The sequence below is a fragment of the Lemur catta genome, chromosome 1 (genome assembly GCF_020740605.2).
Source record: "Lemur catta isolate mLemCat1 chromosome 1, mLemCat1.pri, whole genome shotgun sequence".
Taxonomy (NCBI): Eukaryota; Metazoa; Chordata; class Mammalia; order Primates; family Lemuridae; genus Lemur; species Lemur catta.
This window is the reverse complement of record NC_059128.1, coordinates 11,206,464-11,224,280: the sequence shown is the minus strand read 5'-3', so window position 1 is coordinate 11,224,280 and position 17,817 is coordinate 11,206,464. Positions and strand designations below refer to the sequence as shown.

The following is a 17,817-nucleotide window of genomic DNA, read 5'->3' as shown; positions in this document are numbered from 1 at the left end:
AAAAAAAAAACTTAATTCGTTTAATTATAAAAGTGATACACATATGTGTTCATTATTTAACAAAAACCAAGCTGGACAGAAGTGAATAAAGTAAAAACCAAACTGCCTCATAACGATCTTTTCCACCTACTCTAACCAGCTCACTCCCCAGAAAGCTTTTTTTTAATTGAGGTGAAATTCACATAATATAAAATGAGCCACTTTAAAGTGTACAATCCAATGACATTTAGTACATTCACAATATTGTGCAATTCACCACCTCTACCTAGTATTTTCATCACCCCAAAATAAAGCCCCAAACTCAATAAGCTGTTACTCCCATCCCATCATTGGTAACCACCACTCTGCTCCCAGGAGTCATCGTCCCTGCGGATTCCCAGCCCTCTGGTGGCAGGGGTTGGCTCGCTAAGTACTCATCGTGTTCCAAGTTCTCCACGTGAATTTGCCCATTGATCCTGACAGCTGGCCTGAGAGGCAGGTGTTGCTACTCTGCCCATTTTACAGATGCGGTAACTGCAATACGAAGACACTGAGTGCCCTCCCCTCAGGGACGCAGGGAGGAGGGACAGAGCTGGGATTTGAACCCAGGCAGTCTGGGTGCCCCTGTGCTATGTTGCACACACGAGTTTTATTGGCACAGACGGGCTCTTGTCTCCCAGCCACTGGGCACTTTTGCTGGTCTCCCCTTTGGCTTGTAGGGCTCATCTGCCTCCCAGGAATAGCCCAAACCTATAAATACCTGTGGCTCAGTTGGCAAGTGGACTCATTCACCCCAGACTAGGTAAAATCCATCAAGCCGGCAGTTGTATGTGAAAATTGGAATGGCTAGAACTCAGGGGGCCTCTGCAGAGCCCCAAACTTGCCTTGCCACAGAGGTCCCTGGCACAGGGAGTGGGGACTGTGGAGGCCTGAAGGCGTAGCAGTGTCCCCTTGAGGCCAGGGAAACCCTCCCCAGGGAGAGCGAGGCAGGCGCCCCAGGCCGGCGGCCCCCTCAGTGCCCAGGTCAGCCTGGAGTCTGCAGATGCCGGTTTTCCTGGAGGGATGAGCATGGAGGGGCGGGGAGGGGCAGAGGCAGGGAGAGTACAGTGCCTGAGAGAACAGCGTCTATTGTTCTATTCCTCCCCACTGAGAGGTTTTTAGCTTTGATGTGACAGAGGGCTTCAGATGATGAAACTGGGTGGAAGATAAACTCAGAGCTCATGCTGGCAGGTGGTCCAGTGTCCATGCCCAGGCCGCAGCCCCCACCGGACATCCACTCCCCAGCCGGTTCTGAGGGCATTAGGGTCCCATCCTTGCTGGGAGGGTGCAGCTCAAAGCCAGCCCAAGAGGCAAGTTTTTGATGGCTGAGGGGTGGCCATTGTCTCGATTTTTCTTGGTCAGGAGGAGGGGTGTGTGTCGGTGGGGATGGACCAGACAGTGAGGGGAGTCCCAGGAGAAGGCAGGTGAGTCTCCAGGCCTGCAAGCTGGGCGGGACAGAGGTCATGACCACCTTGTCAAAAGATTCAGTCCTCTCTTCAGAAAGTTTGAAAAAAGCACAATTAAAAATAACAGTAGTGGTTCTATCTGGAGGATGCTTATTAATGCCAAGCCCTGTACCTTACGGGTAGCATCTTGCAGTAATCCTCCAAGGCGGACTCTGCTATTACACCAGCTCGCAGATGACAAAACTGAGGCTAAGAGCAGTGCTTTAGTTTGGGTGTCCCCAGAAGCAGACTCTGAGACAAGGGTTTGAGCGCTAGTGGCTTACTTGGGAGGTGATCCCAGGAAGCACCACCAGGGGAACTGAGTCAGGGGAGGGGAAAGTAGCCAATAAAAGCGACTTTATCATGCAAGTCCCCCCTGGGGCAACTGAGCTGGCTCCTGCCGGGGAGCTCTGGGAGGCAGGGTCTCACACACACTTCCCGGGGTTACCCCACCCTGGGGGCGAGGGAGCTGAGTATCGTTCACAACTCCTGATACTCCCGGGTAAAGCCTGTGGGGTCTGAGGATTCATTTTCCAGCCCCTTCTCTCAGCCTTGAGCGTGAGATCTGGCTCTTACCAGAAACAGCCCTGGGTGGGGAGTTGCAGACCGGGCTATGGGTCGCGGGGCTGGAGTCCACTGAAACACAAGGCCCGGGCGATGGGTGGGCACCTGCAGCACCAGCCCCTAGAGTGAGGCAACTTGCCCAGGGAGTTACAGGGCTGAGGTCTGAACCTACCTAGACCAAGCACACCCTGCCACAAGTGAGTAGCAGGAGAGAAATAGACATACAAGTAATTTTCTAAGGTCAACCAATACCAGATGGGTTTGGATATAAGGCATGTTTATAAAGATGGATAAGATATGACCTTACCACTGTCCTCTTAGCAGGTCTGGTAAGGGCTCCACGCACAAATATGAACCATAAAGGCATGAGGACGGGGTATCTAAGTGTTCTGTGAAAGGCAGGGCAGCGAGTTACCTGGAGGAGGGAGAGAGCACATCCAGATGGGGTGATTTGGGCAGGCTTCCTGGAGGAGGCAGACACTGAGCTGGGCCATGCAGGATGGATGGGCAGGATGAGATGGTGGGGCTGAGTGGGTCTGTTGGGGAGTGGGTGGGTGATGTAGGCTGAGGCCCCGAGGTGGGCACGAGCCTAGCTGGGCACTCGGGGAAGGAAGGCAGCGTGGCTGGAGGTATTGGAGCCGGCCTGAGCCCCTGGACTCAGGCATTCATCTACCTTGTGACTCCATGTCCGACTCCGGCCTGGGTGCAGATTGGGCCTGGCTCTGATTGTTCCCTGGAACAAATGAATGAAGGATGGCAGGGCGGATGGGTCTGGGCTCCCCTTCACCCCAGGCAGGGGGAGGTACCCAGGCAGCTGAGGCTCCGAGGACTCTTCTCCAGCCCAGGGGCTGAGTAGGCAAGAGCTGAGACTGCAGGTGACTGCATCAGCCATTCCTGCCCACTCGCTGCCCCCTTCGGAGGCACAGGGCTGCGTCAGCCCTGAGGACGATGGGATGGAGGGGATGTGCCTTCCGTTGCCTTCCCTGCCCTCTGCCCTGGTGCCCCACTCCTGCCCGTGCAGGTCTGTATTCAAGCCCTGAGGCCATGCCCTGGCACGAAGATTGGCCAACTTTTAGCCGGGTTGCTATATGCATGACCTTCTTTGACCCTCACAGTGATTTCTATCAGGCATTATTAGTGTCCCATTTCCAGATGAGGAAACAGAGGCACACAGAAGTTGACTCACTTGCCTGAGGTCACACAGCTAGTAGGAGCAGAGTATTCCTGGTATGGTCTTCAGGGACACTGACAAGGCCCTTTGCCACACAATAGCGCTCCCCGAACTCTCTGAAATTCCACCAGCACAATGACGTCATCTTTTTTTTAAGCTACAGATACCATGGGTGGTCCCCAGACTGTGGGAGCTCAAAGGGTCTACAGAGACCACCTGGGCCCACCCCTCCTGGCACCAATGAGGGGCAGCCCTTCATCATGTCTGGGGCCAGTGGTCAGGAGGCTGGGGATCCAGCCCCTTTTCCCAAATGTCTGTATGACCTTGACCACATCCCACCCCCATCCCCCTACCCGCCTCCCCTCCCTGCAGCCTGCTTCTCTGATAAGGTGTTGGGAACATATTGGCCCATTTTTTGATCTGTATGTATCCAGAAACAAGGCAATCAAAAGCTTCCTTTCTTTATTCTGCACTCAAACTGGTTTTTGCATTTTAAAATAGTTTTAGATTTACAGAAAAGTCGCGAAGATAGTACAGAGAGTTCCCACATACCCCACACTCAGTTTCTCCTACTGTTAACATTTCACATTAGTGTGGTGCATTTGCCGCAATCATTGAACCAACCTTGATACGTTAGTATGAACTAAAACCCGTACTTTATCCACATTTCCTCAGCTTTTACCTCTTGTTCCGGGATCCCATCCAGGTTATACCACATTACATTTAGTCATCGTGTCTCCTTAGGTTCCTCTTGGCTGTGACATTTTCTCAGACGTCCTTTGTTTTTGATGACCTTGACAGTTTTGAGGATTACTGGTCAGCTTTTTTACAGTCCGTCCCTCCACTGGGATCTGTCTGATGGCCAGACTGGGGTCACGGGTTTTGGGAGGAAGACCGCAGAGGTAAAGTGCCCTTCTCACCTCGTCATATCGAGTGTCCGTACCGTCAGCATGACTTACCACTGGTGATGCTGACCTTGATCACATGGTGGGTGGTGTTTGTAGGGTTTCTCCTCTGTCAGGTTACTCCTCCCCGCTCCTTCCATGCTGTGCTTTTTGGAGGGAAGTCACCATGCTCAGCCCGCCCTTAAGCAGTGGGGAGTTATGCTGTCCCTCCTCGATTAAATATCTAATACAGGGCCGGGCGCGGTGGCTCACGCCTGTAATCCTAGCACTCTGAGAGGCCGAGGCGGGTGGATCGCTCGAGGTCAGGAGTTCGAGACCAGCCTGAGCAGGAGCGAGACCCCATCTCTACTAAAAATAGAAAGAAATTATCTGGCCAACTAAAATATATATAGAAAAAATTAGCCGGGCATGGTGGCGCATGCCTGTAGTCCCAGCTACTCGGGAGGCTGAGGCAGAAGGATCGCTTGAGCCCAGGAGTTTGAGGTTGCTGTGAGTTAGGCTGACGCCACAGCACTCACTCTAGCCCGGGCAACAGAGCGAGACTCTGTCTCAAAAAAAAAAAAATATCTAATACAGTATTTGGAATTCTTCTGCACAAGAGAGATTTGTCTCTTCTGCCCCATCTATTTATTATTTGGTCATTTTCTTATATCAATATGGAATCATGGATACTTACGTTATACTTTGGATTACAGTCCAATACTACTTTAATTATTTTGTTGCTCAAATTGTTCCAACTTTGGCCCTTGAGAGTTTTTCAGTTGGCTCCTGTACCTTTGACATAGCCCCATCATTGTGTGTGTGTGTGTGTGTGTGTGTGTGTGTGTGTGTGTGTGTGTGTGTGTTTTGTTTGTTTGTCAGAGCACTTCCTTACTTTTTGGCAACATAAGGTCCTCCAGCCTCATCTTGTGTATTTCCTGCCGCAGTCCTAGAGCCCAGGTTCCTTTTACTGGAGAATGATGCTAGGAACCAAGATCTGGGTGTTGTGTGTGTGTTCCTGGCTACTGGAGCGTCATTGCTTCTAGGCCAGGGTAGTTTCTAGTGAAGGGAACCTCATATAAAGAAAGTTGCTTCTGGTAGTGGGGGCTTCGCTGAAGAGTTGCGGTAACCTGAGTTGTGATAGGGACCAGCCATGTAGGTCGTGCAAGGCACCCTCCCAGGTGTGAGCCCAAGGAATACCAACTCCGTTCAGTATTCGTGAGAACAGCATTCGGTGAAGCCCTTTTCTTGCCCCTTCCTGGTGCTGAGGCCAGGGAAGGGCACAGTGACCAGTTACTGCAGGATTGCTTTGTGTCACGCACCCGCTCAGCTTTCTAACAGCCCTGCAGAGCAGGGTGTGAGCTCTGTGCTGTCCGTGGGAAGCTCGGCTCTGAGACGGTAGGAGCCTGCCTGAGGAATGTGGCTGCTAAGCAGTGGGACTTGACTCGCATCGACACTGGCTGCCTCAAAAGACTTTAAAAAAATAGAGTGTCTTGGCTTCACCCCCAGAAATGCTTCTTTCTTTGGTTTGGAGTGAGCCTCGGCCCTGAGCATGTTCTAAAACTCCCTAGGCAGCTCTGATATGCAGCCAGGGTTGAGAAATGCTGCTCTGTGCCATGCCACAACTACGCCGCAAGGAATGGGAAAGGTGGGCCTCGGTTTCCCCATATGTCAAATAAAGGTATTGGGCAATGTGTCCCTTTCTTGTGTTTCCAGTCCTCAGCAGTTCTGAGGATCTGTGACTTGGCTTTCTTACAGCCCTTTGCGCGCACACTCACACACACACACACACACACACTCACACACACACACACACTCCCGAGCTCTGTCAGAGTCAGGACCGGGGATGTGAGGACGTTTGCCACAGGCTTGCCCACTCACTCCCACGTGTCCAGGGTGGGCTCCCGCCACTGGACTGCCGACCTCCATGGGCACAGCCCCTGCAGCTGTGGCCTCTCGGAAGAACCAGCCACTTCTGTTCCTGCCCTAATGGGCATGATTGGAAATTTTCCCCCAGCAACTGGAAAATAGTCCTAAAATAACAAAAGTGGAAAAGCAGACAGCTCTGGGTTGTCCAGGCCAAAACTGGATAGTAAAAACAAAGCCATTTACAGTGTGTTTAGCTTTGGGTTTTTACGTATGTATCTGGAGAGGGTGAGGGGAGCGCGGTGGTTGCGTAATTCGCTCCCTAGGCGTATTCTGTCCCAGCTACTGGTAAAATCAGCTGGTCTTTCCAAAACCCACACTGGCAGAAGGTAGGCAGGAGAGGGTCCCATGGCTGGCTGTACCCCCTCCTGGATTGCATGCAAGCCTCTGGGGGGATGGGAACATCCCAGAGGCACTGACGCTGGAAGGGTATCTTCTGGAAGGAAGGAGTCCTGGGATCCTTCAGCCTCTCCCTCACTACAGACTGGAAAAAGCCAGCTCAGAGAGGGGAGGTGACTTGCTCCAGGACACAGAGCAAACCGGCATCAGAGCTAGGAAGGACACAAGTGTCCCGACTGTCAGCCCAGTGTTCTTACCGCTGCTGCCCTCCTGTTGTTTTTTTTTTTTTTTTTTTGATGGGGTGGTGGGGGGGAGTGTTGGGATGGGGAATCCTAGCTCTTCAAAGAAAATTGGCCCCTCAGAGGGGATGCACCACCAGCAGTTTGTACAATTGGGGGAAGAGGATTCTTCTGCTTTCTGAGAATTCCTGATCCGGTACACTGGGGGAACTGACAAAAGGAGAGAGGAAAAAAAGAAGAAGGAACAGAAGGCCCAGCTGACTCAGCCAGACAGCAGACAGGGCTGGTTCCCAGAGAGGAGAGGGGTTGCGTAAGGACACTGGGCGCAGCAGGTTCCTTGGTGGCCTGGTTAACCCGGGAGGCTTGCAGGAGCAGCGGCCGATGGAGGGTCCCACCGTGGGCATGGCTGTGACCACTCCATTTGTAGGAACCCTGGTGAGTGTCCTGGAGGTGAACAAAGGTGGCCCCGGCACCTGCACTTGTCTCCCCATGTTCCCTCACTGCTCTCCTGGTTCTTCCTCCTGCTGCCGAGGACAGAATTCTGGAGCTGCTAATCAGGACATCTTTCCTCGTGCAGGGCACCTCATGCCCACCCTGCTGCCTTTTTCTGATTGTTGGAGCCATCGATGAACAGTCAGGACAGGAGTGCTAGGGGCCCTGTGCCATCTGTCCTCAGGGCTGGGATGCAGGCAGCAGGGCCTGGGGAAGGAATTACCATGTACTGAGGCTTGTTATGTAGCAGGCACTCTGCTGAAGTCACCTGTGCAGCCTTTTCAATGGCTGGCTTTCGGACTTCCCATTGAGCTCCGTGCACTCCTCAGCAGTGCCACATAGAAGGGAGAGAGGAGGGGGATACCCAGAGGCTGAGGTCCCATGTCCGTATACTCCTTGAGGCTGGGTCAGTGGGGGATGCCTTCAGCTTCAAGTAACAACAAACCTGGCTGACGGTGGCGTCAGCCATAAGGCCACCATTGTTTACCTAATAAGAAATCTGAAGGTTAGGGTCAGGGCTGGTTTAATGGCTTAGTGATGCATTCAGTTCCCAGATTCTTCCCACTTTTCTGTTCTTCCATGGTCAAAGTGTTGGCCTTTGGTCCTCAGGTTTGATCTTCATGGTTGCAAAATAGCAGCTCCAGCTCCAGCCATCTCACCCATTCAGAGGCAAATGGCTTTCTTCTCCTAGGCTCAGTCCTTTTTTTAGGGAACAAATGTTGTTTCACATGCTTTATTGGCCACCCCTAATTGTGAGGAAGGCTGGGAAAGGGGAGCAGCGTAGTCATGACTGGCCTTGTTCAAACATGATACATCTCCTGAGTCGGGGGACATTGCCACCCAGGTCAGAATCAGGGTCTGTTAGCAAGGAAGGGGAGAGGACACTGCTTCTTGGGGAGCTAACTCCTAGTGACTATCACAGGCAGGAACTGTAGTGATCCCATTTTGCAGAGGAAGAAGCAGCCCAGAGAGTTCACATAGCTCTGAGTGGCCAACTAAGGACTAAACTTGGAGAGTCTGGCTCCAGGGCCTGCGGGCTGAAGTCTTACATGAAAGGGCCCCAAGGCCCAGCACTCTGGACCTTTCCCTTGATTGCTCATCCCCTTTCCCTATCTCTTTACCAACCTGCACCCCTACACCATTGTCTCATCTATACAGTGGCTATAATATTCCAAGCCTCAGGGAAGGAGTTGTTGCAAGGCAGCTAAAACCCCTTGAGTGCTCACGTTGGCAATACATATGCTAAAATTGGATTGAAACAGATTAGATTAGCATGGTCCCTGCACAAGGGTGACACACAAATTTATGAAATGCTCTATATTTAAAAAATAAATAAATAAATAAATAAATAAATAAATAAATAAATAAATAAATAAAAACCCCAGCATGCTGCTTCACATAGAGTATGTGCTCATTTAACACTGGTGGGTTGGTTGGTTTGGAGCTTATATATTGTAGTGGTCACAGCTTTGGCCTGAAGGTCACTGGTCTTGCATTCTTGTCCTGGCCCTGCCAATAACAAGTGAAATGACCTCAGGAGGTCTTTTTACTTCTCTCGGTCTTGGTTTCTTTGTCCGTAGAGTGAGGGGCTGGGCCACATCACTGGCTTTCAGACTTTCCGCATGGACACTCCTTAGGAGCACCTCATAGAAGGAAGAGAGGAGGAGGATACCCAGAGGCTGCGGCCCCATACCCATCTACCCTGTGGCTGTAGCATTACCTGCTATTGTGTAGCAAACCACCCCAACATTCAGTGGCTTAAAACAGTCACCATGTTTGCTCACAATTCTGTGGGTCAGCAATTTGGGCTGGGTTCAGCTGAGTGGTTCTTCTGCTGGTCTCTTCTGGGTTTGATTATGCAGCTGCGAGCACCTGGCAGCTTAACGGGGCTGGATGGTCTAAGGTGGCCTCACTATGTGGCCTGTGGTAGGTGCTAGCTGTTGGCTGAGCCACACGACTCCAGCAGGCTAGCTCAGACATCTTCACATGACAGCAACAGCCCAAAAGGGTGAGCGTGGAGGTCGACATGCCTCTTGAGGCCTAGGCTCAGAACTCCACAGCGTCTCTTCTGCTGTGTTCTTTTGATCAATGCCAGTTCCAAGGCCGCTCTGTTTCCACCAAGAGGTGAAAGTAGACTCCTCCTCTTGATTGGTCCTTGGTGAGTATCCTGTTGGGTGCTCTCCTATGCAATATCTCCATTGCCTCTTCCAACACTGACAGGCAGGACTTTGGGTTCTTTTTTTTCTATTTCTTTTTAAATTCTCCATATACAAGTAAAGTTTTATTTTTTGTTTGTGCTGGGTGATGACAGGTGTTACTACTCCCATTTACAGATCAGAACACTGGGGCTCAGGGAAGCCACGTAATTACCCAGGGTCATGAAGCTGGTAACTGGCTGCTCAGGGCCCTCTGGGAGCCCAGGAAGAAGCACAGATTGGATCCTGCCCCCAGTTGGAGGAGTTCCTGTTGGGGGGCTCCTGTCTTCTTTCTTTCTCTCTTGGAATGTAAGGGTGGAGAACAGGGTCAATATCTGAGCAAAGTGAAAACACCTATAAATGGTTATGTGCTAGGTGTGAAATCGCTGGTTAGATTGCAGGGTGGCATTGAGGGAGGTCCCAGTTGAGGCTGGCAACCATGGTCTGTTGTGCCAGTCACCCCGGGGAGATCAGTGGGGGTGGGGGTGTCAGAATAGTAAGGGAAAGTAACCATCAGTATGTTGTATTGTGACCCTGGCCCATGTAGACCCCACCACTAACAAAAAGTCTACCCTTATTGCAGGCAAGGGTCCTCTATGTATTCTCTTCAGTTCTATTTTGAAAAAAGAAATTGTTTTTATGTTGGAAAAGGAAATTGTTGGTGGCATTCTCACTAAAGGGACATGACCTGCAGTTTGAAGAACACTGCCCTTCCTTCCTTCCTGTGCCATCCCTGACACGGGGGGAGGGGCATGGACAGCTCTGCTATGTGCATGTGTCCCCTGACCTGGGCGTGTGTCCTCTCACATGGGCACCACACGTGCAAAGGGAGCACTTTCCCCTTGAAGAAAACCACTTTATGGGGATAGTAATCGCATCCCCCCATAGGTTTGGTAAAGTGAGATCACGGAATCTAATGCACTGGTGTCTGGGCTTGCAGCAGACGAGGGGGGCAACGTGTGTGAGCTGCCATTAATCAATAACAGCAATATTATTACAGTGTTTTATTAACAACTGGAACAATACTATTATATTAATGATTCTGATGATATAGTGATATAATAATAATATGACAACCCAAAATAAGTGACTGAGGCAAAGATCTCAATCAATAGAGGTTTACTAAGCCAAAGTTTGAGAATGTGCCTGGGAAAAGCACAACCACAGACGAATCTATGACTGTCAAAAGGGGGACTTGGGAGCTGCAGTATCTTAGGGGGACAGGACATACAGAAAGGAAAACAAAGAGGGGGCATGGACAGTGAGGCAAAATGGCTACATTCTTGGCAAGCCCAGAAAATCGACATTTTATGTAAGATAAACAAGAGAAAAAGGGAGTGAAGGAAGCATCAATTATGTAGATGTCCCTGGGTAGGTGGAAGAATGTTTGGTCTTGTCTTGTCTCTGTTCTGCACCTGGGAAGATAAACTTGTAATTCATTATTAGCGTGGAATTGAACAGACTTTAATTTTAGGCACTAGACTTAGCCTGTAGACCCAAAGTTACAATTTGCATGTCCTTGTTTATAGGAAGCCAGCAAGGAATTTCCTTATGAATGATCTGTGGGGACAATCCTTGCAGATGCCTGAGGCCTTTCACCTCTCCGTGGAGACCTGGCAGATGCATAATGTTAGTAACAGCCCTTCAGTAAGGAGCAGGTGTTGCCTGACTCTGCCTCCTTCCCTTTTGCATCAGGAATTGTGGGGGGTGGTCCTGAGATTTTTATTTTCCTTTACAAATATTAGTAATCAGTAACAATGGCCCCAGAATTTGGAGCATCGCCAAAGGGGTGGCAGGGCGGAGTATGCTTTGGTGGGAGGGGAAGTGCTCCTTGAAAGCCTCCTGTCTTTGGGACGCCCCCAGCCCCACTCCCCAGCCTTCCCGCGGCAGCTTTGGCCAGACTCCTGGCCTTCCACACTGCAGCCCAGGGACTTGGGGCCCGAGTGGGAGAGGCTCAGACTGCAGGGGCGGGGACAAGGGTGGAGAGGGTGGGGAGACACTGTGCCCCAGGTTGGGGACATTCCAGAAAGCATCACTTGGGAAGGAAGAATGAGCTTACTCAGGGCCAACCAAGACTAACAAGGACATCCTTAAACAACAGAGCTTGTGAAAGGCAGCAGAGCCCCCTCCCTGTGATGACCCCGGGGAGGGCACTGCCCTGGGACCCTCGCTGGAGCAGAACCACTGCCCGGAGCAGGAGAAGTAGGAGTGAGTGTCTGTGAATACGCCGGCTGGTTTAGATGGCAGCCACTGTTGGCACCAGAGCACAGATCCGTCCTGGGAGCCCCGTGGCAGGTTTTATCAGAATAGGGCACGCCCACAGGAGAAGCAGGTTGTACTGGGTGGGACTTGGGGTCTACACGGAGAGGCCTGGTGGCATGAAGGTCCCAAGCGTCAACACCAGCATCTGGGGGCTGATTCCAGTTTTGCGCCCTCCAGCTGTGAGACTTGGCCAGGCCCCCCTTCCAGAGTATGTCCTGTGGGCCAAGCCCCTAGAGGTATTAACTCAGTCATCACACTGGCTCAACGAGGGGGTGTCCTGTTTTGGTCAGAGTGCCTCAGTTTCTTCATCTGTAAAACAGGCATAATAATCACCCCCTCACGTCAGGGGGTGATTATGAGGATGGAGCAAGTTAATGTATGTGAAGTATCGTAACAGTTCCTGTCACAGAGAGAGCTCTATATTAAGTATTAGCTATTTATATTTTCATGGGGAAAAAAGTATGAATTGACTAATATCTGTGATTATTTCCAATGGCCTCTCCTGGAGCGAACGTGCTGGGGTGTGAGTTGAAACCCAACCCCACTCCCGCACATTAGAGCTTTTCTGGGTGTGGACTCTGGACCACCTACATCAGGGTCAGTGGATCCAGGCCCCTCCTATAGAACCAGCATCTGGGCGGGGTGGGGGGCATGGGAGTTTTAACCCCCTCCCCCGCGGACTCTGTCTACAGCACCCTTTGAGAACTTGGACTTAGTCGAACCACTCCGTGACTCAGGGAGCAGATGAGAAATGGAGGCACCAGAAGCCTCAATTTGGACACGGGCCAGGTGACACTTGGCTCCCAAGGGAGGCTTCACCGCTCCAGCCTGCCTTCTCATTTCGGGAACCTTCCGGTGACTTCCACCTCATTGTCATCCTCCTCAGCTCCACCCAAATCTCTGACTCATGGAGCCCCCCCTCCTGTGTTTCAGATGTTCCTGGTCCGCAGGGACAGCAGCCTGAAGCACCTGGTGCTGTGTGTGCACTTTCCCTCCCTGCACGAGAGCTCGTCGGAGGTGCTAGAATACACCATCAAGGAGGAAAAGTCGAGTGAGTACCGATCTTCCTCGTTCTGGCTCCAACCACACGGCAGCAACAGCGGCAAATGCTGCCCTGCTAACCACAGACTCCTGCCTACACCAGATGTGTTTAAAATTAGAAGCTTGAAGGTTTTAAGTGTGTGGTAAAATAGGAAAAAAAAAAAAAAAGAGTAAAATTAGAAGGGAGAAAAAAACTTTCAGTTAAATGAAGTTACTTGGCCATGCTGGTTTTGAATTCAGTTTATCACTCAAAAGTCAATGTTAGTTTCCGCTTACCCTCCTCAGGGCCTGTTGGCTTTGCTTCCTCGTGGCCACAGCGAAGTTTCCTCCTTAGCTCAGCAAGGAAGCTGGAGAAAGGAAAGAAAAAAGAGAGGAACTTCCTGGGCCCCTGGGTCCTAGTGTCAGCTCAGCAAACACTCCAACCATGATCTGGGACAAGTCACTTCACCTCTCTGAGCCTCAGTTTTCTCATCTGTTAAATGAACATAATAGTTACTGTCCTGCTTGTATCACAGAGCTTTTTTAGGGCCAAATGGGCAAGCACTTTGAAAGACAGAAATCTTGTGTGTGCACACGGCTGCCAGAAGCAGGCATGAGATGAGCCTTGGTGGAAAAATGTTTTGAGGCCCCAGTCAAAGGTGGGTTGTACTGATATGTAGTATCGCCGGCTCGGGCCCCTCGTGGACTGCTGGCTCAGCCATCCGTACTGGTTTCCCCTCCTCAGGGTCCATGTGTGCCCATGCCAGGTGTTAAGATCCAAAAGGCCTATTAGAAGCATGCATAGATTATTACACGCACCGGCTTATGTCCTCTTGTAAATGGGTCCAGGGTGTTGTGGAAAGCTTTTCACCCTTGATTAGCAGCAGAATGACAAGACTTAAAGGAGAATGCTCATTTAATATTCCCCAGAGCTTGCTTCTCAAGAGACACTTGTGCCCCAGCGTTGGGCACGGACAGAGTGCCTGGCCTCAGGGGTCTCCCAGTCTGGTTGGAGGGTGAGGGACATGCTGGGGCAGGAGAAACGGACACCTCTCGCTGTGCAGTGTGGCAGGTGTCACTGCAAAGAGACCTCTGCCTGGGGGGCACAGAGGATGCAGGTCACCAGGGGGAGGACTCGGGGAGGGTGTCAAAGAGGAGGGAGCATTCAGGCTGAGTCCCAAACGTGAGTTCAATTAAAGGTTGATTTTCTAGGCCCAGAAGTGGACTGGAAAGTGAAAGCAGAAGCAGGTTCTGTTTCTGCTGCGAGGGGTTCTTCCCCAGACACCAGACCCGTGCAGAGTGGTGAAGACACAGCTCACTCATTCACGTATGCAGCAGACAGCTGTGGAGTGTGCACTCCATGCCGGCACTGTTCGCTGCTGGGGACACAGCAGAAACAAAACACTGTCCCTGCCTCGGAGCCTACTTCAGATGGAGGGAGGGGCGTGCCAGAGGGGAATGCTGTGCGGAACAGGTGAGCAGGGATATTAGCTGCTGCAACAGCAACAGCAAGCAGAATGGCCTAAACCCAGAAGAAACTGGTTTCCTACTCCTCTGCAAGGTTCTGGCCAGTGGGGAGGGAACATTCAGGGACACCAGCTGGGGGAGGCTCTGCCACCTTCAGCGTGCAGCCTCCAGTTTCCTAGGGTTGAGTCCAAGCCGACAGGCTGGAAGGGAGAAAGAGCACAGAAAAGGCTTATGGTTGGGGGGAGGGTCTCACCCCAGGGCCTGAAAGTGGGTCTGCCACCTATGCCCACATCCCATTGACTATTACTTGGTCACGTGATCATACCTAACTGCAAGGGAGACTGGGAAATGTAGTCCAGCCATGTGCCCAGAAAGGAGCAGATGGCTTGGGTTTTGGTGAACTGCTAGGAATCTGATCACCGGGTTGGGGGTATGGGGACTGTGGGGTTGGGGAGAAGGTTGTTCATTTATAAAGCAAATTTGAATGACCCCTCCACCCTGTGGAGTCCAGTGGGGAAGAAAGTGTGGGGTTTTCAAAGAGGGAGGAGAGGGTTATGGTTTTCCTGGACCAAGCATCCAGCACCCTCTGATGGCTACAGAGGGAGTGGGGTTGTTTGGGGCGTGTACTGCTCTCCAGGAACCTGGGTTCTTTGTCATCCCGCCAGGGCAAGGCATTCTCAGCAGGTGTTTCTGGGGCCGCACAGACCCTGGGTGTGCTTGTGGCCTCCTGAGAGAGGATGACCATCCGCCCATCTACTTACGGACTACCGGGGACAGCATGGTGTAGACCTGCCTCTTCCTGAGAGTGGCCAGGCTTTGGGGGACTCAGCTGCCAGCCAGTAGTTACCTACAATCCTTTAGAAACCCAAGACCCAACTGTGCTCTTGAGTGACAGCACCAGCATTGGAAAAGTAGCTGAAAGTGGGGAGTCATGGTGTGCTGAGCGTGTCGCATGTCAGCCCGTGCTCCAGGGACCGAGGTGGGGGTGTTGTTCAAGGGCAGGGCGATCGGGGCGGCTTCTTGGAGCAAAGGGGCATCCGCCGGAGCACAGACTGTCTGTCTGGAAGTTCTGCCTCTCTCCTCCGTTCCTGCTCCTTTCCCACCTCCCTGCCCCCGCCTTCAGGGTAGTCACTTCTAGGCTCTTCAACCCAATTACACCCCCTGGGAACCAGGACATCACATCTGGTTTCACGTCCACTTTCCCACTAGGAGCCTGTCAAAGAAAACCCAGAGCCGGACAGTAGCTAAAGCAGTAAAACCAGGTTTTACTCAGAACTACTGAGTTAGGGGGAAAGCGCTGTGAACAGAACTGGGCTCAGTTCTGCATACGGCCTGGACAAGTGGGAATTTATAGCCTAGGAGCAGGTGGGGGTCAGTGGATGGAAAATTACTAAGAGGAAACATCACGGGTCAGGGGATCCCAGCTACACCGACCTAACAGGATTCTTGCTGCAGACGGGCCAGGGTGAGTCGATGCCAGCCGGGGATGGGGAAGGATGAGGAGCCCAATCAGATACTGAGATGGGAGGTTCTGGCCAAACAACGTTCTTTCGCTAAACCTGGATTTTACAAGAAAGTCTACAGAGGGGCCTGGGAGTAGGTTCAGGAGCCTGACTGAAGTTTGGTCCACCAAAGAGTGTTTGTCAAGCCCAAGGGACAAATCAGGGCACTCAAGGACAGAGACAGCTTACTTTCCTGGGTTCCTGTCTTCCTCTCAGGGCCATGTCATAGAACCTCATTTTCCATTTTTAAACTTTTAAAAGTTCAATGCTCGGTCAGCCATGGTGGCTCACACCTATAATCCCAGCATTTTGGGAGGCCAAAGTGAGAGGATCACTTGAGGCCAGGAGTTCGAGACCAGCTTGGGCAACATAGTGAGACCTTGTCTCTACAAAAAAATTTTTTAAAATAGCTGGGTGTGGTGGTACACCCCTGTAGTCCCAGCTACTCAGGAGGCTGAGGTGGGAGGATCACTTGAGCCCAGGAGTTCGAGGCTGCAGTGAGCTATGACTGTGCCACTGCACTCCAGCCTGGGTGACAGAGAATGACCCTGTCTCTAAAAAAAAAAAAAAATCGATGACTCATCCAATCATTTTTCACGTGCATTCACCATAAATACCCAGATGGTGTTTAGTAGTCTGTATGTGTTTTATTTTGCTCTTTCCTTACATTATTCCACTGCTCCCCAACCTCATTTCTCTGATGTCTGCCACCAGGGCGAACCGAGGCAACAATGAGACAGCTGCAGGAAATTTGTTTCTTTGCCATGTTGTTGCTGCTCTTCCCTCTTTGCTCCCTTCATTCAGTACCATCCTCCTTAGCGTAGCGGTGGAGCACAGACCTTGGAAGCCACACAGCCTGTGTTTGATCCCAGCTCTGCCTTCCCTGCCTGTGTGACCTTGGGCAAGTTACTGTACCTCTCCAGGCCCCAGTTTCCTTGCCGACAAGATGGGGATAAGGATGGTGCCCTCCTCGTGGGGCCCTGGGAGGAGTCAGTGTGCCCGCAGTGCTTGGGACTTTAGCCGCTGTGGCTGTGGTGGCTGCAGTGGGGGGTGGCCTGAGGAGGAAGTGGGCAAGGGAAAGGCCCAGGCTGGAGCTGGACCTTTTGTTGGGGTTCCCCACACAGAGATGAGGCAAGGGAAGGAGACGAGGGGATGCCCCGAAAGTGAGTGGTCAGCCCCATCTGTGGCCGGCTCTGTTTGCCTTGAGTAAGAAACGCTCACTCTGACCACTTCTGTGTTTCTGTGTGCTTGGATTATCCTCTGGTTTCTTGTTAAGAGTTTCTTTGCAAAACCCTGAACCAGTCAGCTCAGGCTAGTCTTGCTGTGGTGACAAATGACCCTAAACTCCAGTGGCTTGCACGCAGAGCACACATCACACCACGAACCGGTGACCAATCCTGGAGTGATGGAGATAGGAGACCGTTCAGACAAAGAATTCAAAATAGCTGTCCTGAAGAAGCTTGATGAACGTCAAGACAATGCAGAGAAGGAATTCAGAAGCCTATCAGAGAAATTTAACAGAGTTTGAAATACATTAAAAGAATCAAGCAGAGATTCTGGAGCTTAAGAATTCAGTTGACAAACTGAGAAATGCATCAGAGTCTTTCAACTGCAGAACTGACCAAGCAAAAGGATTAGTGAGCTTGAAGACAGGCTATTTGAAAATACACAGTCCAAAGTGAAAAAAGAATAAAAAAGAATGAAACATGCCTATAAGATCCAGAAAACACCCTCAAAAGGGCAAATCTGAGAGTTATTGGCCTTAAAGAGGAGTTAGAGAAAGGGATTGGGATGGAAAGTTTATTCAAAGAAATGAACAAGTATTACAATTTACTGCCTCCCTGCTCCTCTCTGCTGCACTAAGGTGACAGGAAGACTTTGAGATGTCTGGGTCACCACCTGGCCTCACTGGGGACCCTCAGGGGCCCGATGTGTATGAGTGGGGCAGAGAACCAGCAGAAGAGTCACCAGGGCAGCGGACGTACAATGAAGGACCAGGACGTGGGACGTGGGATGCAGGATGGAAGGAGGCTGCAGCCCGCCCACTGATGGCTGAAATGAGCCACCCGGCCAAGAGGACACTAGGTACTGTTTGGTTCATGGGCTTTGAAGATGGTGACAATGACATATTCATGGGATGACATTTTTCTGCCGGCTGCTAGAAAAAGAAAACTAGTTGGTCCTGTCTCCGGAAGAGGAGCCATGACACAGCGACGGACGCCCATGCAGGAGCAAGCTGCCCGGCGCTCGCGGTCTGAGCCACCTGCCCACGTTTCCTGGGCAGCCGCATTCC

At 51.5% G+C, this 17,817-nt stretch overlaps 1 protein-coding gene and 1 non-coding gene across 3 annotated transcripts in view; both read left to right on the top strand.

Annotated features, from left to right (window-relative positions):
- Window positions 1–17,817, top strand: part of RIN3 (Ras and Rab interactor 3) — a 119,015-nt gene that overhangs the window by 34,430 nt on the left and 66,768 nt on the right. For both annotated transcript variants that reach the window (XM_045561832.1, XM_045561848.1), the window contains exon 3: window positions 12,469–12,586. In XM_045561832.1, the coding sequence (XP_045417788.1) occupies window positions 12,469–12,586 (118 nt within the window). The remainder of the gene's footprint in view (window positions 1–12,468; window positions 12,587–17,817) is intronic.
- On the top strand, window positions 8,297–8,403 carry LOC123631173. The gene has a single exon (XR_006733041.1). It is a non-coding gene; the product is annotated as a U6 spliceosomal RNA (small nuclear RNA).